Source organism: Coenobita brevimanus, unplaced genomic scaffold (assembly GCF_032717465.1).
Source record: "Coenobita brevimanus isolate Jiangsu-jjx unplaced genomic scaffold, ASM3271746v2 jjx.HiC_scaffold_2618, whole genome shotgun sequence".
NCBI classification, from domain to species: Eukaryota; Metazoa; Arthropoda; class Malacostraca; order Decapoda; family Coenobitidae; genus Coenobita; species Coenobita brevimanus.
Window position 1 is genome coordinate 48691 of NW_027643564.1, and position 27901 is coordinate 76591.

The following is a 27901-nucleotide window of genomic DNA, read 5'->3' on the forward strand; positions in this document are numbered from 1 at the left end:
AATGAGAATGAACTAATTCCAGAGAAAAATAATTTAAGAAAATCCTAGCACAAAATTTTACCTGCACTGTGCAGAATTTCACAGATGCAGAATTTCTCGTGCTTCCTCATGATGTTCTTGGAATTTCAATACAACCAATAGTTTTTTAGTACATCACCAAAAATCGCACGTGTGCATCCCCCCCCCACACTGAAAGCCGAGAGGATATTGACTATTTGAGAGTGTTGGCCTTGAAACAGACACCCTCCCCTATGATGCACCAAGGTTTGACACATTTCATGCTAAAACTTAGTTTTTGGTGAATACTGTATTTTTTTTCCAAAACTGCTTAATCAGAATCCCTTCAGCAGTACACTGATAATGAAGCAATTGCATCATAAGTTACTCTTCGGTTACTTTTTTTATACGATGCAATTTGTGTAATTGTTCCCGAGAGGGTTATTACAGTATATATATATTTTTCCTGATGCTGAAAAATGAACAGGGCATCAGTGATCCCTCTACCTGGCATAAAGGCAAGCTGCATCTTATCAATATTCATTTCTTCCAATAATCATACCTTCTAGGACTCTCTCCAATGCCTTCATTATCTGTCTCCAAAAGAATTATGCCTCTGTAACTTCCTCTTTCCAGGGTATCATTCTTCCCCTTATACACGTTAACAAAAAAACTCTTCAGTCAGTCATCTGGAACAGAACACTTATTTATCATCAAATTAGTAACTACACTCATTCCTTTATCTCCTGAGGCCTTCAACATTTCATCAGCCAACTCAGATACAGTCACTGCCTTTCCAAACTGCATTCTCCCTAAGGCCCTACTCACCATTGCAGCATCAATCAAAGGCCAAGGGCCAACACTGAATCCAGTGACTCCAAACCTTGCCTGTTCCAGTCAAACTCCTCATTACGCAACCAGTTATACCATAATTCTCTATCCAGATGACTTTAATATCCTCATTGTCCACCACTACCTTTCCTTTATCACTCTTCACACACTGCTCACCTATGATAACCCTGTTTCCCCTCTTCATCTGACCTGCCACTTTAAATACCATATTCTACCTTTCAGCAGTAATCCCTCAATTATCTGGACATCCATTAACCAGACCATCCATTATCTGGATGCTGTGACCTGTGTGATCAAAACCATTACTCGTACATATTCCCATGCTTGCATCTGAGTGGAAATTATGGCCATGTGAACATTTTTGCCCAGCTGGGCCAGTTTTTAAAATGATTTTTAGGGCCATGGTGATTCCATGCCCATGGATGAAGGGTCTGGTTGACCATAATTATTGCCTGGCTGTGGTTTACAGGTCTGCTTGATCAGATATAGTGTAAAAGATCAGGAATAAGTGTTGTATGATGTACTGCAGTGGCCTTTCACAATGGCTTTCAAAGTAAGGATATACACAAAGGGGGGGGCAGGGGAGAAGTCCACCATCTGGACAGAGTCACTAGCAGGAAATGCTTTTGGCTCTACTATGTCAAATAATCGAGGGATTACCGTATTTAGGTTATCCAGTATAAATCTCCAATACTCAGACTGTGCCCTGTATACAGTACCTCCTTTCTAGTCCTATGCTTGGCACCCATGCATTCCTCACTGTTACCATTCCCTTTCCATTCCGAGAAAGTCTTGTTTTCTCCTTAACTGTGACTTCTACACCTTATCCAACCACCATGTTTCTTTATGTCTTGGATGGCCTCTTGTCCATCCATACACAGAATCAGTAACTATCAAGAGATTGTTCTTGAGGAGCTCTGTACTGTTCATCTGCATTTCTATCAACACATGGGCCATTTTAAGAAAACTCTTATTTTCAATATACTGACCCATGAAGGGAAGAGTTACTTGAAAATTAAATGTTCATGAAGATGGTCAGTCTTTCCTCGGCATGTGGCAAGAAAGAAACCATTGCCAGCTTGCTTCTTGTTGTAATAGTAATGAGGAATGGACAAATGACTTTTCCTGAGAAATTGTGTGGCCCAGAATGGTGAGCTTCAAAACTAAAGGTTTTGCCACTGCTCTCTCTCTCTCTATTTCTCTTTTTTTTTTTTTTTTTCTCTCTCTCTCTAACATTATGCTGTTAAAAAGGCATAAGCTGCCTCATTAACAGGCTTGTAGTTGGGTGAAAACTGACTTGTGTCTGGGTTATAAGGGAGATGATGGTAGCTGATAAGTTTGCTCAGCCAAAGTGGCTCATTAAACTGTTTCATAACAAAGGTAACTACTCTTCACAATTTAGACCTTCTTGACTGCTGGATCTGATTCAAAATCAGAGAGTGGATATCAATTAATCTTCATTAAACAAATTTGCTCAACCAAAGTGAGTCATTAAATTGCTTCATAACAACAGTAACTACTCTTCACAGTTTAGACATCCCTGTATGCTGTACATAATTCAAAATCTTTGAGTGGACCTTAATCCGTGGATTGCGGGCCACAGCTCAGGCTGAGTAGCATTGTCCTGCGAGCCACAGCTCAGGCTGTGCTAATCTTCCAGTGACCGTGCATCACCGCTAACTACTCCACCCCTAAGCTAACTTACGCATGGCACTATGCAAAGATGGAGAGAGAGAGATTTTTTCTTTTTCACCAAATGATGCCCTGGATGTTTATCTTCAAGTTTATAATAAACAAAAATGAAAACAAATTTTTTTTTTTTTTCCACTACACCCCTACAAAAACTTATGCATTGCACTATGAAAAAATGGAGAGATTTTTTTTTTTCACCAGATGATACCCTGGATGTTTATCTTCAAGTTTATAATAAACGAAAACAAAACCAAAAAAATTGTCATTTTTTTTTTGCACCACGGGGTGGAATAAAAAAAAGGTTATTGAGCAATCCAAGGGTTAATTTACTTTAATTAAACAAAAAATAATTAAGAATACTGCATCCAGGAAATCTGTGTGACAGGTCAAAGACTGAAGGGCCTGGGAGAATAACTGCTCATGGAAAAAAAAAGATGTAAAAGATATAAAGGAAAACACAGAAATCAACTAAGGCAACATGTTAGAGGTTCATTAACAAATTAATTAGAAAATATATACTGGCTATTAATGATACAGGTAGTAAAATCCCAAATACATGTTGAACTCACTTTGTAAATACAGCTCCAGCCAATCCAAAGTCAGTGTTATTGGCTCTCTTGATTGCTTCCTCTTCTGTCTCAAACTCTAGCACACAAGCCAATGACCCAAATACTTCTTCTCTCACTACCTGTTAAATAGTAATAATAATAAATTGTGATAGCAATATGTAAACACTTCATTATGAAAAATTACTGATCACTGTTGAGTCACAGAAAAATTCTTTTAGATCTGTATGACTGGATATTAAAGAATTCTAAATTAATACTAGCACCATCCTCTGAACTACTGTATTTACAATCAATGTGAGACAAAAAAAGTAAAACTATTAACAGTGACCAATGAAACCGACCATACATCCATTCACTCATCATTCTCATCTTCAACTCACAGGCAATCTCCATTCACACACTGTGCTTCATTTATTTAAGCTGCTTTTGCAGCATATAAGGTCATTCCATACCAAATGCTTCGTAGCACAGGCAGTTGTGTCCAAGGGTTTTGCATCACTGTAACCAATACAGTTGGCCTAACTGCAGTCAGCGCCAAGTCAACAGCATACAACATCTCCCATGGAAGTCCACTTCTGAAGTCACATGCAAAAGCTAGCACCACGACAAACAATACACGGCTCTACACTGACCCCATGATAATGCCAACATGCTCGGAAAACTCATCACTCAAACCTCCATTTACTCTCACCTGGGTGTGAGCACCCAGAAACATAGCCACAACCATTCTAACCAGGCACTCTTCAATCCCATGCTTTCTCATGGCCCACTTCACCACCTCCCTGCAGGACTTTATCAAAGTCCTCCAAATCAACAAAAATGAGGTACAGCTCCCTTTTCTTTCCTCCTTATTTTTCCTGATGCTGGCAGACATTGCATATGGTATCAGTGGTCCCTTTGCCTGGCATAAACCCAAACTGCATCTCAACAATATTCACCTTTTCCCTTATCATACCTCCTAGGACTCTCCATCACCTTCATTATCTGGTCAAAAAGTTTCTGCCTCTACAATGTCCTGTTCTCAGGGAATTACCCCCTTAAACACACTTGCAATCACACTCTTCAACCAGTCATTTAGGACAACTCATTCACATATACTCAAATTTATGAAATCAGTAGGTAAACCCACTCTTATATTTCCAGAGACCTTCAACATTTCAGCAGTCAACCCAGACACATCTGTCACCTTCCCACACTGCATCCTGCTTATTGTCCTGCTCACAATAGCAGCATCGAAGGTGAAGGGCCAAACACTAGATCCAAAACAAATGAACTAGGTAAAATGTCCATTACCTTCATATTATCCATACAGTTGACCACAACAGCTGGGGACAAGTACCATCCACCTGCTAGCTTGCCAGGCATCAGCACCCGCTCTCCTCCACACAGTATGGTAGCTCCCTACAAACAATACGTCGATTAAGGAATATTGTAGTATGACAGCTCTGAAAATCATACATATATGACAATGAACAACTTTTTAATTATGATACATTACAGAGCAGCACAAGTGAATGAAGGTCACAGGTAGAGGGAAGGTCAATATATTCTGGTAATGAATCACTTAAGTCCCTGTCAGCCTGCACTCTTGTACTGATTGAAAAATGACATTTTCTACTACATATACATGTTGTTGTTGTTGCAACTTTTGCAACCCCAGACTCATCTGGTTGTGAACCCAGTGGACTGAGGAAGGTCATGTGTGTGTAAAAGTTAGTCCTAGAATCTGGGGGTACTTTTCCAATGAAAGTTGGTTACAAAGGAAAACTGAAGGGTGTGTTTGAGATTCATGTCTGTCAAAAGTGAAAAAGGTAATGGCTGATTTGGGTGGTGAGGCAGCCATCCTATTCTGTCAGTCAAGATTCATGTGAGTATAGGTATAGTTGGAACTAGGCTGCTGTCTGCTGAGTTTTGGAGAGTGTGTGAAGCTACCGTCAAATAGTCACCTTAGGACTGAAGGGGGATTGGCTGGCAGGTCATGGAGTAAAAATGTAAAAAGTGGGGGTGAATGGATTGACCCCAGTGGAACTTCAATGGGTATTATGTTAAATTTAGAACTTTGATTTTTGTAGCACACTTGGGCATGTCTAGCTGAAAGTTGGCCTGCCATTTTTTATCATTTTCTTCCCTGTCTGTGTCCAAGACTTTATTATAAGGATGAGTTTTGGCACTGTAGATAGGAATGGGTGGGTACTGTGTCAAAAGCTTTGTTTATGTCTACAGCTGTTAGGGTGGTTCTTGATGGTGGTTGTTTCTTGTTGATGTCATCAAGGATGAGTTAACTTGGAGAGGTGGGTGGTGGTTAAGTGTTTAAGTCAGAATCCTTGTTGGGAGTCAGACAAGGGGATGCTAGGGGTGATGTTCTTTAAGATAAACCTTTCAATGACTCTGGGTGGTTTGCAAAGTAGGGATATTGGTCCACATGATGCTGTATTATTGGGATGTTTTCCTGAATTCAGTATGGGAATAATGGCTGCTTTCTGTCAGATATCGGAGATTTGGTTGCACATCCATTAGTTGAAAATTTCAGTTTGTTTTGGCTCCAACATACTTGCATGTGTCAGCCTTAGTCACCTAATGGTGGCTCTCCATGCTGCTCAATTTCTGGCAGCTTTCCTAATCAGTCCCTTATTGCTGAGGTCACACTCAATGACCTCATCCCAGGTCTTTTTCAGTCTACTTCTCACAACCCTACCCCTAATGTTAACACTTCTCACATTCTGCATCCAATTATCATCCCTCATTATCTAAACATGCCCAAACAATCTCAATCTCCCTCTCCTCATCACAACACCAATACACTCCAGGCCCATCCTACCTCTCAACTCTTCCATCATAAACCTAGTCCTCCAAGGCCTCGCACTCAAGGACGCACTGCACATCCACCTAATCACTGTCATTTCTGTACATGTGAGCCTGCGAGTATCCTATTCCTTTACTGCCCTGGTCTCATTACCATACAGCATTACACTCCTAACACATGCTGCATATAAAGATCCTTTAGCATGGAGGGAGAGCCCTCTCAATGTCAGGAGAGACAACAGCTCCCTGAACTTCTTCCAACCACTCTTCACTCTAGCCACAGAGCTAGCTCCAGCCCCACTTCCAGCACATAACATGTCTCCCAAATAACAAAACTCTTCTACACACTCAAGAGACTCGCCAGCAAGATCGATCCTTTCACGCCTGACAATCAACACGTGCCCTTGCTCTCCCCAAGACTCCGCACACATGAAATCAGCATTATTTCGCAGTCCACCTCTAACACCACTACATCTCTCATGCACCCACTCATCACAATCACTGCACAAGATGGAATTACTTCCCATGCCCTTGTGGCAAATCTCACATGGCCACTCTCCCTCTCCTTTGATAGTACCACCCCCAACCCCAGATACCATCTCTTTTGTTTTACCTGCATTTACTCTGAAGCTCTTGTGCTCCATACCATCTCTCCACTTCCTGATCTTTCCTCCGCCTCCCTTTCATTCTCTACAATCAAACATCAAATCATCAGCATACATCTCCCACAGGAGTCCATTTCTGGTCAAGTGAGAGGGCTTTGAGTAACATGATAAAAACAAGGGGCTCAAGACTGATCCCTGATGCACACCAACATTCATGGAAAACTCATCACTCAAATCTCCCTTCACCCTTACCTGGGTGCGAACACCAACATACATGGCCATAACCACCCTAACCAGCCACTCCTCTATCCCAAGTTTTCTCATTGCCAACATCACCACCTCCCTAGGGATTCTGTCAAAGGCCTTCTCCAAATCAACAAATACAAAGTACAGATCTCCTTTCTTTCCTATCGGTATATATTTTTCCTGAAGCTGTCGAACAACGAATACGGTATCAATGGTTCCTTTGCCTGGCATAAGCCCAAACTGCATCTCATCAATATTCACTCTTTCTCTGATCATACCTTCTAGAACTCTCTCCATTACCTTCATTATCTGGCCCAAAAGCTTCATGTCTCTATAATTTCCTCTTCCAGGGCATCACCCTTCCCCTTGTACACCTATACAATTACACTCTTCAGCCAATTATCTGGGACAATACCCTCATATATAATCGTATTTATCGTCAGTACCTAATCCCACTCCTACATCTCCTGAGGCTTTCAGCATTTTGGCAGTCAACCCAGACACACCTGCTTCCTTCCCCACCTGCATCCTGATAACTGCCCTCCTCACAATAACAGCATAAATCAAAGGCCAAGGGCCAAACACTGGATCTGCTGGCTCCAAACCTTCCCCGTTCCAGTGGAATTCCTCACTTAACAACCAGTTGTCATGCACTCTCCAGGCATCTTTAATATCCCCACTTTCATCCCTACCTTTCCTTCATCATTTTTCACACACTGCTTACCTTCCCTCTTCATTTGATTTATCACCTTAAATATCATATTCTTCCTTTCTACACCATTTAGGTTATCCAGTAAAAATCTCCAAGACAGACCAACCTCATTCCTAGCCCTGTGCTTGGCAGCCAAGTATTCCTCTTTGTTACCACCTTTTTTCCATTCCTGGATAAGCCTTCTTTTCTCCTTAATTGCAGCTTCCACACCTTCATCCCACCATCAAGTTATAAAGCACCTTGTCCATCCACACATTGAACCAGTAACTCACAGGAGACTGTAGTAGTTGTTCCCTAGGCAGTCTGGCCGAACAGTCCCGGGACTGTTCTTGAGAGCTCTATACTGTTCATTAACACTTCCGTCAACTGCTCCCTGTTCAACCCCCACTCTACTCATCTCACTATAAAAGGTATCCCTTACTGCTTCATTTTTCAACTTCCATATTTTCCTCCTAGGTGCATAGGTCCTCTATTTCATCACTTGCTTCTTAAGCACCGTGTCACATATCAATAACTTGTGTTGCGGCACACACTCCCCACTCCCTATAGCTTTAACATCCCTCACCAACCTTCCATCAGCCCTCCTGACCAGGGAATAGTCTATCTGGCTAAAGTTTCCCCCAGACTCATATGTAATCAACCTACTATCTCTTTTCCTAAAATGTGTGTTGCACAAAATCATGTTCATTGCCTCCCCAGACTTGAGTATCCTTTCCCCTTCCTCCTTCCTTGTACCACATACACATCCTTTATGTATCCCTACATATCATGGAGCTGCTTCACCTACACGACCATTTAAGTCCTCTCCCAAAACTACAATAACTTCATCCTCCATACCACTTACCACACATTTTAAGTCATCCAGAATCTATCTTTTTCTAAATCATCCAAATAAGTCTGTGGAGAACACGTTGATATAACGTAAATGAAAATGTGACCCCACCAAACAAAATTTTCACTACTATTATCCTTTCACTCACTCTCAATACATTCACGTCAAACATATTCCACCCATTTCTCCTTAACCAACACACCCACACCACCATATCCATCTGCCCTACCCTGTCAAAATATCTTGTAACAATTATACCTCCCAGTAATCATTCTGGTTGACCCACCCCTGTATCTAGCCTCCTGCATACATCCAATATCCACCCACCTCAGCGCCTCAACCACTTCCACCGCTCTACCCCTAGAACTACCCACATTCCATGATGCCATTCTGATCCCCTTGGGTGATTTAGTTTCCTCAGGCCTGCTTTGATTTTTACCCTTTTTTGTCACAATCTGTAAAAATAACGAAGAAAGACAGACCAAAGACCCTACCTACCCGCACAGTCCCAAGTCCAGCATGGGACCTGGGATCCATAGCCCACCAGCCGTGACCAGAGGCTGTGGCAGTGGCCTCAGAGCACCCTGCCAGGAGAACTACAGGGACGCCCTCCAAACACGACCTAGCACTTTAACTGCACCGCAATTATATACCCACTGACGAGGCGGCCTCCTGGGGTGCTACTCCCTGGTTTGGACCCCTCCCTATTGGGCAAAAGAGGCAGCCTGGTTACCACAATGCCTTGTACCCTCTAGCACAGGTCTCAGCCCCATCCCATCCTGGCCCCAAGATATATGTTGGCGGAGCTCTCATCACGCCTCCCCTCAATAGGTCCACCACCAGGTAGCGGGGACAAAGTTTTCTGGCCACATGCCCTTGGTGGCGTCAACCCCTGTCACATACTGGGGTACATTGCGTGATATGTATAGCATATGTAGGGTACTGCATGAGATACAGAGAAGTGCCTGGAAGAGAATGCTGGTCTACTCTCCATGACAGTGTCACACTGAAAGGTCTCAGCAAAGGTGGATGGTCAGATATTCTGATAGCTAGTGAACCTGGAGCTCCTGCTCTCCCTATCACCAGCATTCCCATTCCCCTTGGGAGTACCACCTTGATCAGCTGGTGGTGCAGCCTACTCCCTGGTTGAAAATTTGAGACTGTTTTTTGTTAATGGGTCAAGATGCTTTAGGTGACTGTTTGAAATCTGATGAGAACCAACTGTGTTAGTGTTTTATTTGTGTTTCTGATGATTTGCTGTACTTGCTGTGAGGTGAATGAAGGTGAATATGTAGTTTTTTTTTTTTTTTATGCATAATTTCTTATTTTGTTCCTCCCTGCTGTGGATGGTTCCATCACCACTTGGGTCTTTGTGAGTTGAGAATGAAGTTTTGAATGTGTGCATATTTCTTATCATTTTCCAAAATTTGCTGCTGTTTATACTTTGACATGGGTGTTGACAGTTTTCCCAACTTTCCTAATGTTGAGTTCTGATATGAACATTATGATGTTGTTTAGGTTCTGCAAGATTCCAAATTCAGCTGGGATGAGTCTTACTCTTTACTTAGTTTCTGTCTTTGATAAGCCATTTTATGTATGAGGGATAAGCATGAGCTAAAGCTTTTGGTGCTGGCACATGCCATACAATATTTGCTGGCTGTTGTAATGACTTTATTAAAGGAGGTGGCTGCTCTGTTCATGCTTAAAAAAGAATCTATGGTAAAGCTTCCTAATGTTTGCTCTGTCTTGAATGAACTGGGCCAATTTGTCTTCTTGTAGGTGGCAGAGGTTTTTCTTCCTTCATCTGGTTTTGCTCTTATTGTGTGTGACATAATCTGGAATTTGCTGCAACACAGCATTGTGACTCCCACTCTAACATAAGGAAGTGAAGTTTGAACCCTGTTGGAAGGACAAATCAAAGAGTGAGTGCAGTTTAAATGAATGATTTATCCCATGGACTACAACAGAGGAGTTGCTAAACAGGCTCTGTGATGCGGCAGTATGAACAATTTAGTGATCATTGCACATTAAGTCCAAATGAACATCATCATCATGGAAATGGGTTTATACATCTACCCACGAAAATTTTTTCCTCAACTCAGCATAACTATGAGTTATGGCTGACAGAAATTTCCCAGTTGGCAGGGAACCAGCAACTGTAGAAGCAGGACTCACTCCTGCCAAAGCCTCAGTGAGCTGCCACTTAGTCTAATAAGCCATAACCTGAGCAAGATGTGCTACTTTTGATAATTTATTTCATCTTTCCCTCTCTTCCTTTAGAGGCTGTCAGTCTTGCATTCAATTTTATCATCAAAAGCCTGTTTTTGAGACAGGTTTGAGCCTTCCTTGGGTGCCAACACAATGGTAATGGATCAACAGCACATCAATTTCGTTCACGGTAGCTATTGCTCCTTTGTTTCTTGGCTCAACCTAGGGGGTGGGGAAAAGAGAAGACAGCAAGCCTAATACCCCACAAGTTCAACAACTATGTGATGCTGCTCCTATGAGAAACTTTGTGGTGCATAATTAAAAATCCTGCTCATATGAGGTAGGCTGCATGCTCTCTGAGTTAAACTCATGAAGGGGAAATCACACATCATGAGTTCAGACTACCATGTAAAGTTACATGGAGAGACTGACAAGCAAATGAGATGGTGGGGGCACACTGTGGCACTGATATGAACATGACTGAAAGTACTGACTCTTTCATGCACAGCACTGAGTTTCTGGCTAGGGGAGTCTGAACACAGAGCTCACTAGGCTAGAGGTGATCTGAGAGGCAGCTGAGTGGTATTTTTTCATTCCAGATCATTTATTCAAGGTTCTATGATGCAATTCAAGCCAAAATGCAATTTAAGGAGGTAATTTGGGGGGTTCAGTGCAGGTCATTATGTCAATTTAAAATGTACTCGTATTTCTTGTGAACAGAACCGTGATACTATGCATCTTTGGGAAGTACATTTCAGGACTTTAATCACATCATGATATGCAAAAGGGTTGAGAGAAATACTCTGAGATGGTCTGGCCATATGGAGAGGATGGAGAAGAGACACTAGCTAGAAAAGTGTACGTGAGTAAGGTGGCGGGGGAGACCGACGATGAGATGGTGAGATGGAGAGGCAGATTGGAGTTGGAGGGAGGGGAGTCAAACAGCAAGATATGGGGTGACGTAATGGGCCAGAGAAGAGACACGGTTTCGAGGTGAGGACACACCAGCAAGGTTAGATTTACTGTTCACCAAAGAACCCGATGTAATAGAATCATTGGAATATCTCTGTCCTTTAGGAAAAAGTGATCACGTGGTCACTGAGTTCCAGATGTTAATAGGGAACGTCGAGCCAAGAGACGAACTTCATAGACAGGGAAGATACAACTTTGAGAAAGCAAATTTTACAGGATTGAGAAACTTTTTTGAAAATGCGGATTGGAGAAAATTCAGAGAAACAAGAGAGATACAGAGGAAGTGGGATATCTTTCTAGACCTCTATAATTTGGGAGTGGAAAAATTTGTACCAAGAGTAAGAGGGAAAGAAAACAGGAAAAAGGAGTGGTTTAATGGAAGGTGTATGATAGCAAAAAAAAAAGAGAGAGATAAAGCATGGAACAATTGGAGAAAGAGAGGTAACGACAGAACAAAGGAAGAATATAAAAGAACAAGAAACGAATACACAAGAATACGTAGAGAAGAAGAAAGGAATTTTGAAAAAGGTATAATAGACAAATGCAAGGATGAACCCAAACTGTTTTATAGATTTGTTAATGGCAAACTGAAACAAAAGGAAGGAATCACCAAGCTGAAAGTAGAAGGAGAGGTCTTTAAGGATGCGGCAATGCAAGCAGAAATAATGAACAAACGTTTCCAGTCAGTTTTCACTAATGAAAAGGAGCTTGTGGAAGGGGAGGGAGTGATTAGAAATGTACCAGGGATAAAAGATATAAAAGTGGAGGTACAGGAAGTGTATAAATTACTGGAAACTCAAGATGTAAGGAAAGCCCCAGGACCTGATGGAATTTCTAATTGGGTACTGAAGGAATGCAGAGAACAACTGGCGGATAAAATTCACAGCTTAATTGTATGCTCACTGGAAGAGGGGAAAGTGCCAAAAGAATGGAAGAGGGCAAATGTGGTACCAATTTATAAGGGAGGAAACAGGGAAGAACCCCTGAATTATAGACCAGTGTCTCTAACCAGCATGGTCGCAAAATTGTGTGAGAGAATCCTGAAAGACAGATGGATAAAATATCTGGAAGAGATGAATATTTTGGCTGAATGTCATTTTGGATTCAGAAGTGGAAGGTCATGTGTTTCTAACTTGTTGAGCTTTTACTCAAGAGTGATTGACATGCTACAGGAGAGAGATGGTTGGGTGGATTGTGTGTACTTACTTAGAGAAGGCCTTTGATAAGGTACCTCATAAGAGACTAATGTGGAAACTAGAATATATAGGAGGACTGAAGGGGAAACTTCTGGAATGGATGAAAGACTTTTTGAGAGACAGACAAATGAGGACAGTAATAAAGGATAGGATGTCTGGATGGAGGGAAGTAAAAAGTTCAGTCCCTCAAGGCTCGGTGTTGGCGCCAGTAATGTTCCTAATTTACGTAAATGATATGGTAGATGGAGTGAACAGTTATGCATGTCTGTTTGCTGATGATGTAAAGATCTTGAGGAAGATAGAGGTTGAGGAGGATTGTAACATGCTGCAGGAGGATTTGGATAGGATACACAATTGGAGCCGGACGTGGGAAATGAAATTTAATGTAAAGAAATGTAAAATATTGGAAATGGGTAAAAGTACCAGGAGGCCGTCACTGAATTATTTGTTGGGTAATGAATTAATCACAAAAATGAGAGAAGAGAAAGATTTGGGAGTGCTGGTCCAAGATAGTTTGTCACCAGAAAAGCACATTAACAAGATAGTTGGAGAGACTTATAAACTCTTGACTAACATAAGAGTAGCATTTCATTATATGGATGAGGAGATGATGAAAAAATTGATAGTGGCCATGATCCGCCCCAGGTTAGAATATGCAGCGGTAGTGTGGTCCCCACACAAAAAGAAAGATATAAACAAGATTGAGAGAATACAAAGAACAGCAACCAAGATGGTCCCCAGTCTGGCAGACCTGTCATACAGAGAGAGGCTGGAAAAGCTGGATTTGCCTTCCTTAGATGAAAGGAGAAAAAGGGAGACATGATTGCAGTGTTCAGGACCATGGTGGGAGTAGATAAAATTGACAAAGAAGATCTGTTTTTATGGGATAAGAGAGCAACAAGAGGACACGGAATGAAATTGAAAAAGTCAAGCTGCTTGAAGGATATCAAGAAATATAGCTTTCCTTAAAGAAGTATAGACTTATGGAATAGCCTGGACAAAGAGATCGTCCAGTCTAAAAACTTAAACGAGTTTAAAGCTAAATTTGACTTGTTGAGAAACAGCGACGGAAACCCACGAGCATAGCACATTCCGTGTATATCACAATTAGGTATATTAGGTAAATACATAAATATTTGGAACGACTTAGACAAAGAGATGGTGCATGAGAAAAACATTCATGTGTGTAAAGGTAGACTTGATAAATGTGGATATGGAGACAGGACAACACGAGCATTGCTCAATTCCTGTATACTACAAATAGGTAAATACAAATAGGTAACTACACACACACACACACACACACACACACACACACACACACACACACACACACAAATTCTGACTTCAAAACAGTTTTATAACAAATCACGAGAAACTTCCTCCTCAAGTATAATTATTCCCCTGTACAATGGAAAAGGGGAAAAAGAAGTGTGTGGTAATCACAGGGGCATTTGTCTTCATAGTGTAATAGGAAAAGTATATGGCAGGATATTTAATGACAAAGTTAGGGAATAACAGAGGAATTAGTTGGAGAAGAACAGGGAGGTTTTTGGAAGGGAAGAGGTTATGTATATAAGATATTCATTCTTAGATCTTTAGTGGAAAAGTTTCTAGAGAAGGGAAAGATGCGGCCTTCATGGATTTGGAGGGCGCATATGACAGGGTGGATAGACAAGGATTGTGGAAAGTATTAATAATATATGGAGTATACGGGACGTTGTTGAAGGCCGTGAAGAGTATGTATGAGGGTGTTAAGGTTGCAGCACATGAGGATAGTGAACGAAGTGAATTTTTCTATATGATGGTTGGATTGAAACAAGAAGGTGTCACGTCTCCATGGTTGTTCAATCTGTATATGGATGGGGTAATTAAAGAGTTACAAGGTAGGGCAGTGGATATTGGAGCAGCCCTAGTGAGAAAGGGCAGTGTTTGGGAACTCCCTGTACTGTTGTTTGCAGATGATACTCTGTTGTTAAGCGAAGATGAAGGGGAGCTGCAAGGCTTGGTGGATGAGTTTGGGAGAATGTAAGAAACGGAATCTAAAGGTGAATGTCGGGAAGAGTAAAGTTATGGTCTTCGAGAGAAGTGAAGTCAGTGAATGTACAGTGACACTGGAAATGGAAAATGTGAGTGCATTGATGTACTTGGGTAGTCTGATGAGTAAGGATGCACATTTAGAGGGTGAAGTGCTTGAAAGGGTACAACAAGGAAAAAAAGTTGCTGGTTCCTTGAAAGCAGTGATAAGAAACGGAAGCGAGCATGGATGTGAAAAAGCTACTACATGACAGTACTGTGATACCAACTGCAATGTATGGAAGTGAAGCTTGGACCTTGTTGGAGGGACAGAAGTCAAGAGTGAGAGCAGTGGAAATGAGCTATTTGAGGGGAGCATGTGGAGTCACACGGAGAGACAGACTGACAAATGAGGAAGTGAAGGAGCGTTGTAGTGTGGATATGGATGTGGATGTGATAGGATGCATTAGGAGAAACATACTGAGGTGGTTTGGCCACATGGAGAGGATGGAGAGTGACAGATTGATGAGGAGAGTGTACGTGAGTAGGTGGAGGGGGAGAGAGGGAGGGGGAGGCCAAGGATGAGATGGAGGGATGGAATGGAGAGGTATATGAGAGAGGGGGGGGGGTGAGCTGGTATCAAAGCAATGAAATAGCAGGGGACAGGGTAACATGAAAGCAATTTGTTTGTGGCCACCCCTTACGGGATTAAGGCGTCTGGCACTAGATAGACAGATAGATAGATGAGAAACTTTATGGAAAGAATAGGCTTGAAATCTAAACATGAAAAAGCTATTAAAAAACAACTTTATCATATACCAACTATACAAGTTAATTACATTACTTTCTTCCAGTTCACACTATACCTCATCCTTGGCAGCAGTAATGTAGCTGAGAACCTTTTCAGCATGGGCTTCATGTATGGTTGCTCCAACTGTTGTATCCTCAGCAAAGGGGTCTCCAATCTTCAATTTTTTTGTTGCATCTACCAACAGCTCAAGAAATTTCTTAGCAATACTGTGCTGTACAAAGACTCTGGTTCCACTGGAACAAACCTGAAAAAAAATTAATTTGATTTTTAAAAGAAATTATGGGAATATACTGGTACTTTCCACATTCTATGGGTAAATAACTAGAGTAACATGGGGTGTAAATTTTTGTGGTAAATAATGAAGTCTGTCCTTCAGAATACAGTTTAGCCAATACAGTACACCCTCCTTTTACGATGAGGATGTTTGAAAAAATCCATCAAATAATGGTTTATTGAATACTGACTTAGTTATAACGTGGGTTCAATAGGGATATGCTTTTGGTCAAGGGTCACCACTCAACAGTCTAAATACTTATTTCCAACTCACCTATAATGGTTGTTATTTCTCTTTACTGCACTTAATTTGCTGCATACCATGAAAACTAAGTATAAAAACCAAATTTCCAACTCAAAAACAGGTAGTCATTTCACTTCATTGCATTTCAAGTGTAGCCTGAACTCCAACACTACACCACTGTCCCATCACTAACATACTTGGCAGTGACTGAGTTCAAAGATCATTTTGTAAATACAAGTGACTCTAAGCTTGCATGTGGGTGATCGCTGAAGCAAAATCTGCAATCATATATCAATCAGTGAGGCCTTGTGTGGGATCATAATGACCATAAAGGTGAAAAGGCTATCACACACTGAAAAATGGTCCTAACTTTATCATCATCGGACAAGTGAATCATTGCATACTGGTTCATCATATAACAGGGGTCTATCTACTACTATCTATCACCAGACGCCCCAATCCCGTAAGGGATGGCTACAAACAGATCACCTCCATGTCACCCCGTCCCATGCCATTTCGCTGCCCTCCTCCCAGCTCACAGCCTTCTCTCATATACCTCTACACTCCACTCCACTCCTCCATCTTATCCTCAGCCTCCCCCTCCCTCTCCCCTCCTCCACCTCACTCACACACACTCTCCTTGTCAGTCTCCCACTCTCCATCCTCTCCACATGGCCAAACCACATCAATGTATTTCTCCTAACACTTTCTATCACATCCACATCCACACCATAATGCTCCTTCACATCCTCATTTGTCAGCGTGTCTCTCCATGTAACTCCACACGCTCCTCTCAAATAACTCATTTCCACTGCTCTCACTCTTGATCTGCGTTCTTTCCAACAAGGTCCAAGCTTCACTTCCATACGTTAGAGTTGGTGTCACAGTACTATCATGCAGCAACTTTTTCACTTCCAGTCACTTCCCTATTTCTTATCACTGCTTTCAAAGAACCAGCAACCTTCCTTCCCTGTTGTACCCTTTTGAGCACTTCATCCTCCAAACTTCCATCCTTACTCATTACACTACCCATATTCTTACATGCACTCACATTTCTCCATTTCCTAATCATCAAACCTCACTATGCATTTAGTGACTTCACTTCTCTCAAAGAGCATAACTTTACTCTAAGCTACATTCATCTATAGATTCCATTGCTTACACTCTCTAAGCTCATTCACCATACCTCGTAGTTCCCATTCATCTTCACTCAACATCTACAGCCAGCAGAACTGGAAGTTTCGAAAAGCTGCCCTCTCTCATTAGGGCCACTCCAACATCCACTGCCCTACTTTGTACTGTACCTCTTTTTTAACCCCATCCATATACTGACTGAACAACCATGGAGACATGACACATCCCTGTTTCAATCCAACATTCAGACAGACAAATTCACTGTGTTCACCATCCACATGCACTGCAGCCTTAGCACCCTCATGCATACTCTTCATGGCATTCAATAGCTTCCCATTTACTCCACACAGAGTAATCCTTCAATTATCTAGATGCCCATTAACCGAACCATCCATTATCAGGATGCTGTGATCTGGTTGTTCAAAACCATTATTTGTACATTTTTCCATTTTCTCTGGACAAAATGCCTGCATCCAGATGGAAATTAAGGTCATGCGAATATTTTTGCCCAGCTGGGCCATTTCTTTTCATGTTTTTTAAGGCTGTGGTGATTGCCTGCCTATGGCTGATAGGTCTGCTTGACCATAATTATGGCTATAAAATCTGAAAATCATCAAAAATAAATCTGGAAAAAATCAAACTTAGTTAACTGTACGCCAAAATGACAGTGTTCACTCACCTATGACTAAAACATATTAATCTAAGTCTGAAAACAGTTTATAAATCAACCTAAACACAAAATCTAAGTCTAAAAAATCATCAAAATCAGTTTAGAAAAAAACAAATCCAATCGTTATACCAGGGTCTGGCCATCGTTCGGTGGGGTAGGGTGGTATTTCTACCCCCATCGCTATGCCGGGGTATCACACCTAGGGGTATCGTATCTCGGGGTCTGGCTGTATATGTACATTGTTCCATTTTATCCTGACAAAATGCTTGTATCCGGGTGGAAATAATGGCTGCGTGAACATTTTTGCCCGCTCAGACGGGAATAGCCCGGTGGCACCGCACTTTCTGACTCGACAGTTCACCCAGCGTCCACTAAAGACCCCCTCAGTCATTTCCAAATTCCTGCCTGGCGACTGTGTAGTGAACAGTCCCTCTAGGACAGCTGTTGTGGCGGCTCATGTGATGACTTTTGTGGTTGTTCCAAATCTGCTTCAGGCTCATCAGAGTATGCTACTAGACCACACGGCATGTACTGTGCAGAGCAACAGCTTCGCCAGCCGCAGTGCAACAGTCAGAGTCAAGGAGCTAGTGGGTAGTACTTGTAGTAGCTGTTCCTTAGGCACTCTGGCCAAACAGCCTCAAGTCCCTAGGGAAGGCCACGACTGAGCCTGGGCTTTCCCACAGAGCTCTCAAGGTGTGTATGTTGAGTTAATGGTGCAGTCGATTGTGTGCATTGCAGTCTTCCATAATGTGCTTAATAGTATGGGATGCTATGCTGCATCCTGGACAGGTATCAGCAACGGAGTCATCCAGCCTCTTCTGATAACTCAAGAGGGCTGGATGTTGCCCACATCTCCGCCTGGCCAGGTGGACCCTATCGTCACGAGGGAGGTAGGATTCAGAAGGGTGGATATCAGGAGGCGGTGCATGCAGCTGTGTGTTGTCTTTGATGGGTTATTCAGCACGATATCCTGTGACGAATCATGAGTGTTGACATTGATTTTGTTCTAGCATTTTATTATAGCCTACTGTAAAATACTTTGATTTTACTCCATTTTACCTCATTTTTTTTTTCTTCACTGCAGGGTATGATCCTCCAATGGTGACTGCATCTCTGTGGTTGGTGGGTCTGCTTGACCATGGTAACTGCTTGGTTGTGGTTTATAGGTCTGCTTGACCAGACACAGTAGTATTAAACAACAGGAACAAGTGTTGTATAATGTACAGTAGTGGCCTTTTACGATTAGGTTATGTACGAATGGGGGCCAGGGGAGATGTCTATTATCCGGACAGATACACTTTCTGGACATGCCTTTGGCTCTATTACGTTGGATAAGCAAGGGATTTCTGTATGGTAATATATCAACCCTTTAACTGATAAATGTCTATATGTATCTCATCTTTCTTTCCTTCATTCTTTCCTCGTCCTTCTGCCTACAAGTGACTTTACACTCCCTCTTCTGTCTTAGTTTCCTTCATTCTTTCCTCTTCCTTCTGCCTGTGGGTGACTCTACACTGAGTGACAAGCCAAATGGTTTCCTGTACACCAGGAAACCATTTACTATTCTGGGTGGTAACCACATAACCAAATTTTGGCACCTGGTGATTTAGTGGGTAATTAAGGTGCTCCAATTGGACTGAGCCAGTGAAGGTTTATATCTAAGGGGTGGTTGGTGTTTATTGCTCATTTCATGCCACTCAGGGATGAATGAGGCTGGTCACTCTCATCTTAAATGTCAGGACCAACTTGCCTAGCCCTGGGCTCCTACGCTCCTAATCGGGCAACGTAGGATTGGATGATGGGTGGATGGATGGATGGATCTATAACCAACCACTGAAAAAAATTACTTCCATCAGCTACACATAAATAATGTGTAATCACAGCAATGAAACTATTCTGAGAATAATTTGTAAACATCTGAGTGTAAAGGAGTCCCCATATCTGAATATAAGAAAACGCAATTAGATACACTATGAAACAGTCATTCCAACTGTCCCTTATCCTATTTCATTTGTTAGCATTATTAATATACATCTTTTTTCAACAGTTTCTATATCTACTGCAATTTCCATTCATGTTTCTTTAACTACATTATTCATGTGCTATTTCCTTCTTTTTCTGATGGTCCTTCTGCACACCTCTTATTCCCTCTTTATACTGTCCAATGGTCTCCTACCACTTGGATCTGCAGTGAGTCAATTGGATGTGTACTTGTCCCACAATGGGTATGTGCCCAAGTTTCTGCTTTGAACCCAGGAGGGTACAGATACCTCTATCGCTTACTGGTAACTGTGTGGACAATGAAGGCTAGGCTCTTTAATACTTGTGTCCACGAGAGCCCAAAAGGGGTAATACATGATTGCCTTATTCTTTTTTTTTTTTTCCTTTTTAACATGAACTTGTAGCCTGGATCCACCTTATCCACTTCTTTTCCTTACCACTTCTCTATATTTATCCATACAGTAATTTCTCAAGGATCCGTCGTAATTCAGCCCATCTCCATGCCAAATAACGCAAAACACCGGATATTGCGCTGGTACCCCCAATCAGATGTCCATTAGGTGTTGAGCCAGATAATGTGTCACTACCCTAAGCTATCCATCTCAACCCTCTATCTTAAAATCTTTCCAACAAAATTACCCATGAGTAAAAGATTAAAATGATGCATACAATACAATACAGTACTGATCCAGTACATATAGTAGAGTAACAGAATATATATCATAATCATACTGTATTCTCATAGTGATGGCATCGATGGATGATAGATACACACATATACTCCTCACTATACAGTTGTCAGAGAATTAGGGAACGGAGCACTGAGGTTCGCAAGGGAAGTCACACCACTACGGTAACTAGCAAGGCACAAGGGACCACAGGCTAAGTCACAACACAAGGGGGGTAAGCCATCACATGGGTCACAAATGCACAAAGCAAAGATATGTCCTCGCCATATGGCATCCATGGAAGAGGACGAGAGAGCGACAGTGGGCTTGGTGCACTGGGTGGGCTGCTCCTGCAACACATTGTGATTGGCTGGTGAGCTGCAGGGTTTGCCTGCGTGCCAACTGGATCCCGAGTCTAAAGGATGATACAAATCACTGTTGAAAAATGGACAGTATCACCAATTGCTTCCTGTTTCTGAGTCAGATATTACGAAACTTCACCAGATAGTATTTTAACAGAGCCGAGCAAAATGCATCGAACATTGCACTGGGCTAGACATTGTGACAAAGGATAACTGTGACATTACTTGTACATTGTACCACCACGGTTCCATTCTTATCAGCATCACTATATATGAGGTCTGTCCAAAAAGAAATCGAACATTTCAAATAGCGCACCCCCTAACTAGTGTAGTGTGATCTCGATGGGAGCGCTGTATACCGACTACTGTACACTGGGGTTTAGTCAAACACTAGCCACGTCATGCTACATCACTTAGTCACTGAGGTACACACACTTGAGTGAACATGTGTTTAGTCTATCTATCTATCTATCTATAGCCTGACGCCCTAATCCCGCAAAGGGTGGCCGCAGACAAAACGCCTCCAAGTCACTCTGTCACCCACCATTTGACTACCTTCCCCCCAACTCACCCCCCCCTCCCTCATATACCTCTCAACTCCATCCCTCCACCTCATCCTCGGTCTACCCCTCCCTCTCCCTCCCTCCACCTCACCTACATACACCCTCTTAGTCAGTCTTTCATTCTCCATTCTCTCCACATGTCCAAACCACCTCAATGTATTTCTCCTAATCTTCTCAACCACATCCACATCTACCCCATTATGTTCCTTCACTTCTTCATTCGTCAACCTGTCCCTCCACTAGACAAATTTTCTTCAACCTCTTTGGTGAATTTTCATGGTGGATTTCAACTTTGGAAACAAATAAACATCAGCGGGGACCAAATCCAGAGAGTTGGGCAGCTGGGGGTACGACAGTCTTGTGCATCACCGAAAGTCATGGATATGGAGCAATGCACGAACAGATGCACTGTCATGGTGAGCATCCAGGTTTTGTTTGTCCAAACCCCAGGTCTCTTCCTTTGCATTGCCTCCCTTAAACACTTCAGGATGTCCAAGTAAAAGTTTTTATTGACCATCTAACTGCATGGAAAACTCATGATGAGCAATGTTCTTCCAATAAAAATGCACTATAAACATAACCTTCACACTGGAGTCACTGACTTTGGGGAGGGGGTCACAGTGACGATGTTCCAACCCACTGCAACGATATGCCCTTTTGTTTCAGCATCATAACTGTACACCCATGTTTCATCACCTATCATCCATCCAATCAGTGTAGCACTACTCTACTCTAGACTGACTTCACACTGAGTGACAAGCCAAATATCCTGTAAGACAGAAAATCATTTAACATGTTGGGTGGTAACTTTATAACCAACCAATACATGTACCCTACATGTAAACAAGTGGGTTGGCGGGACGGTCAGTGCCCCTTCCCGGAAAGCAACTACAGTAACTAAAATGACAAAAAAAGTGCCTCTGACCTGGACTGACCAACAGGTAATGACCAAGGACTGTATAGTGGACATGGTGCTGATTTCAACGTGGAATCTGATGGGTGAGAATGATCAGGTGAAAGAGAGAGAGACTGTCCAGGTGTTTGAGGATGCAAAAGTAGACATATGTGGAATGACTGAGACCAAATGGCGAGATGTGAGTGTGAGAGGAGGGAATATGGATTGGGCATATGTAAGAGAGAAGGTGAAAATAAAAGGGCACAGGAGGATATATGTATTGCTGTGTGCATGAGATGGACGGAAAGTGTAGGAGAGTATGGATCAGTTGGATCGAGGATTGTGTGGGTAAGATTGAAAGAAGGAATACAAGCGTGGACGATTGTATGTGTATGAAAGAAGGAATACAAGCGTGGACGATTGTATGTGTATATGTGCCAACGGAAGACCATGCGAACTGTGAAACAAGAGTTCTGGGCAAATGTGGAAACAGGCATGGAAAAGTCTGAGAGGAATGAGAGAGAGTTTTTTATAGGAGATATGAAAGGAAAAGTAAGGACTGTGAAGATCGATGGAGTAGTTGGTGAGTGGGGTATACCTGGATGAGAATGGTAGTGCTCTTGTGGACATTTGTGTGGGGATGGGGTTCGTGACAGCCAATACCCTTTTTAGGCACAAACTGATCCACTGGTATACATGGTGAGTGATGAGAAGGATGGGTGGTAAAGTAAATGAACAGATGGCAATGACTAATTATGTGTGCGTGGATGAGAGAATGAAATTATGCACTGGATGCGAGAGTATACAGAGGTTGTTGGAATGGACTTTCTGAATACCACTTGGTCATGGTGAATGTAAAGGTATAAATGCGATGAATAAACAGAAACAGAGAAAGGAAGGAGGAAGTAGTCTGTACAAAGTGGGTAGAAACGTTGCAAGAGGATGGAAAAGAAGGCACAATACAAAAGAGAAGTGGAGGAGCGATTGGGTAAATATGATCTGGACCAGATGGCAGGGGTGGAAGGTGTGTTCAAGATATTCACAGAAAAAATCTGTGCAGCACTTAAGGTGGTGTGTGAGATGGAGAAAAGATGAAAAAGGGTGCATGGAACACCATGGTGGAATGAAGAAGTGAGACAAGCTGTGGTGCAAAAGAAGAAGGCATAGAGTGAGTGGATGGGAGGCAGAGGCATGGAGGAAGTTGAGAGACGGAGTTGAGAGTTATATGCAGAGAAGAAGAGAGAGTAACAGGAGAATGGGTGAGGAATTTGGAAGAATTTGAGTGTAAAGTGGAGGAAATGTATGAAAATGTTCTGGAAGGAGGTAAAGAGAGTTTGACAGGGTGATAGACAAGGTGGTATAGGAGTAAAAGATATAAATGGTAGACTGCTAGTGGAGAAGGGAGAAAACGTGAGCAGATGGAGAGAATACTTTAAGGAATTATTAAACGTAGAGCATGAAAGTAGTGTGAGTATAAGTGGCTAGGAAACTGCTGGGAGGAAGCGGGAGTGAGAAAGAAGGTAGAGATCAGTATGATGGAAGTAGCAGAAGCAATGGCGAAAGTCAAAATGGGCAATGACCCAAGAACTGATGGAGTGTGTGGTGCAATGCTGAAGCACAAGGTATAGATAATGGTGGATTGGATATGCAAGATGTGCAAATTGACCTGGGAGGAAGGCAGAGTCCCAGAGGATTGGAACGCTATAATGAACTCTTTTTTTACACCCACTGATGTTCCCTGAGGTTGTGTGTATCCTACAGTCAATGATAGGTATGACCTGAATGGGGTAAAAAAAAAAAAAAAAAAAAAAAGAGGCAAAAGGGGAACTTTGGGATAATTTTGCAATTTAACCATACCATTACCAATACCAATCAGCCATATAACATGGGTTTCAATGGCAAAATTTGCAAGTTTTTATTTGCACGGTAAAATTCCTGGAAACATTAGCTGTGCAAATTGAGGGTCTACAGTATAGCACCAAGTCTACCTGGTATCTACAATTTTTTTTACTGAAATAAAGATATACCTGGCCTTGTGATAAAAAATTAGCCATCAGTGTGGCTTTGATGGCATTTTTCATGTTGGAATCTTCGAAGATAATAATGGGTGACTTTCCTCCCAGCTCAAGCGTTACAGACTTGACACCTTTTGCTCCAGCTGACATTACCTGTAGGAAAATAGAATCAAAATATAATCACTGAAGAGACAATAGAGTTAACACTATAGGTATTAATATTCATCAGTTTAACACAACTTCCAAGGACCAATATAGTACAGGAAAATGAAGCTGATGCAAAGATATGCACTATTTTGAAAAGCCAAGTCAGAACATCCCTTCATATACTGCCTAGTTTTAGCAAATGATTTTGTTGCACATATGGCAGAACTGTATGAAAATCGCGATTCTTAGGTAGCACTGCCAACTCAGCCACAATTTGCCTGGAGCTATCCTACGAGGTGGTGCTGTATATGCTAGGAGTCATGGTCATTAACCGCCGTTTTCTCAGTCGCCTCGGACTGCACACACGAGGTCGTCTGCTAGCTCCCGAGAACGATTTGGTTTTCACAGTGGCGTTTCCGAGGCCTGTGACACGGCCATTATTGGAACAATCGGGTGGAAGCACCCGACTGTTAATCGGGCAGGGTACACCGTCCGAGCTGGGCAGGCTACTGTAAAATTTATGTTTATTTTTAAAAATAATATATGAAAATACGTGTGGTATGTACTGGGTAACGTCAGTACATATTATTTCGATGTTTTGGTGCAGAGTTGTTAAAAATTTGTACTCTCTCAAATGTTTTACAAAAGTATGGTGCAGATACAATAATACTAGCTATCGTCAACAAACCAGCTCCATCGTCTGCCTTGGCTGCAAGTCACCACTGCAGGTGGTTGGAAAAAGTAATATGTAACTATTGTACATTCAGATATACGCTTAAAACAATACCAAATCATGTTTCCTGCCTTAATTAAGATACCTTAAACCATTGGTAATGTGGGTAAATGTTCCGTAAGTAAATGACCTTGGCTCCTCTTGCTGACCAATCATTCAAAGCACACTTTTAAAATGATGTTGGCCATGCAAAAAACTACCCAAAATATAATATACCTATATTTATGCAAAATTAAATGTGATTGGCCACTATTTGGTAGTAAAGTACTGCTAACTACCACAGGGGGGCCTGGTCAGTATTGCCAACTCAGTGCTGGTCACTCAGGCGCTAGGTTCCGAGGCTCAGGCGCTCGCACCCGAGAAATTCATTGACTGAGAAAACCAATCTCAGTTATCGGGTGCTGGCGTTCGAGGCTCGGGAGCGGATGCCCGATTCGGGTGCTTAGGCGATTGAGAAAACGGCTGTAAGGCATCATACATTTGGTAACCCGCAGTTGTGTCACTATGACCGGGAATGATAACTTTACCTGTGACCAGGCTGCATTTACTATATCTGTGGTTTGTCTTAGGACAGTGCATATACAGTGGAATCTCCTAACTCGTGCAATCCTAAACAGTGGGTTCATAATACACGGCAACATCTTGCAACAGTTTGCAATATCAGGAACTTGGGGAAATTACATGATACTGTATTACAAATGCTGCCTCATGAGTGAAGCTTTTCCAATGCCTTGTGTACACTACTATGCTCCACCATTACCTCAAGCCCACACATCTAGTTGGGCATTAATCAAGCATGGCAATTAATAAACCAATCATATTCAAGCACAGCACTTACTCTAAGCCAGTCACAGCACCTGCCTCCTGCATCAAACATGAAGTGTGTGACCTCTAGCACACACCCAACTTAGTGCATTGCCTCCCCTCTGTTGACAGTGTGTGGTTCTGGTGTGGTTTATTATAGGATTCTTTTTTTTTCCCACCTAAGCTTCCTTCTGCCTGCCCAGTGTTACCATAGCCAAACATAACCCTCATAAGCCTAAAACTTCTTCAAGGACTGGGAAAAAGAAGAGGCCAATGTTACTTTACACCCAGAAGTTAGATGTAATGAGGAGGACTGACGGCGGAGAGATGAAAGCCAAAGTTGCCCACCATTACAGACTCAACGGACGACAATACGCACTGTCTATGGCAACAAAGAAAAAATTTTGAAGTGTGTTTGTGCCTGTGGATCAGAACCTAATGATGGCATGTAAGATGCTGTAACGAGGCTCTTATCTGGACAGGACGGTGTTTGTAGATGTTCATAAAATGGCAGGCAAGATACATCACAAATGATGGAACAACACTGCTTGCAATGGTCAGAATATTTCAGAGTTGCTTGTAGACAACTTGGTACCACCTCTGAGGAGCCCTTCTCTGCCAGTTATGGGTGGTTTGCAAGTTTTCTTCAAAGGAAAGGGATCAGAAATGTGCATCTGACTGGCAAGAGGGCGTTGGCTGATACAGCAGCAGCCTAAGATTTCCCTGAGTTTCTGTAGGCTGTTGTGAATGAGGGTAGTTACAACAGCTTGATGATATTCAACATGGAGGAGACAGCCCTGCAATGGAAAATGCTCCCCAAGCTGACGTACATCTCCCGTCAGCAAAAGCAGACTAAGGGACGTGAGCCTAGCCAGTCATGGTACACAGTCGTTTTGTGCACAAATGCCACAGGGACTCTTTAAAAAGAGGCCCATTGTCATCCACAAGGCCAGGAAACTGCACGCCTTCAGGAACTTACGGAATATGAGCCAGTCAGGGGTGTACTGGCGGCAGCAAGTCAGAGCTTGGGCTACAACCTCCCTCGTCATTGAGTACCATCTGATTTATTGTCTATGAGGCTAAAGAGCATCGTTGGAAGGAGGGCGTCCCCTTCAAGGTGCTCCCATTGATGGATAATGCTCCATGTCACCCACGACACTTTATGTCTCGTCACCCTGGAATCAAGGTGTTGTTTTTGCCACCAAACACCACCTCCCTTCTCCAGCCCCTTGACTAAGAGGTAATAGCAAACACCAAACTCATCTACCAGCAGCTAATGTATCAACGGTTCATCATGGCTGTGACAGATGATGCTCCTGAGATGGCTGTGCTTCAGGACACAATGGTAGTGGTGGAGAGGCCTGCGTGTGGTAAGGAGTAGCAACAGGGGGCTGTTGGTGGCAACACCAATGATGATGACGACGATGAAGGCCAGGAAGAGAATGAAAATTTGCAGCACAACCCCACAGTCCCTCAGTCTATCTTCACAGTGGTATTGTTTTGGCATTGGTACAATGTTAAGGACTTGATTAATGGGCTGCTTAAGGCATGGCATCAGGTGGCTCATCATACATGCTTGGTGGCTCATCCTCCCTCGCCTTTATCTGCCGCCACCAGGTTCTGTACAGCCAGTTGACGAGGGAGCAGTCCAGGTGGTGGAACTTGCCCACTGCTTGCCAGGGATTAACCCCTAAAGACGGTTCATCATCGACTGACGTGTTTTAGACAAGGTACGTTCACTCTGATCCACATCAATTTGGTACAAGCACAAAAACCTTGGGAGAGGTAGCCATGCCTTTCTGAGGACGTAAATGGAAGCTACCAAATGGGAACAACAATATCTGGCGGTGTCTGGCATGACTGGTCCCCCTAGATGTGGTGG

At 42.5% G+C, this 27901-nt stretch overlaps 1 protein-coding gene across 1 annotated transcript; it reads right to left on the minus strand.

The window, feature by feature from the left end:
* Nucleotides 1-682: 682 nt before the first annotated feature.
* LOC145389927 (4-trimethylaminobutyraldehyde dehydrogenase-like) lies at nucleotides 683-27068 on the minus strand. Its single transcript, XM_080265039.1, has 6 exons — nucleotides 26904-27068; nucleotides 24348-24488; nucleotides 15566-15754; nucleotides 4404-4511; nucleotides 3111-3229; nucleotides 683-686 (listed from the first exon to the last, which is right to left on the minus strand). The coding sequence occupies exons 1-6, from the start codon at nucleotides 27066-27068 to the stop codon at nucleotides 683-685; spliced, it is 726 nt and encodes a 241-aa protein (XP_080121165.1).
* Nucleotides 27069-27901: the final 833 nt, after the last annotated feature.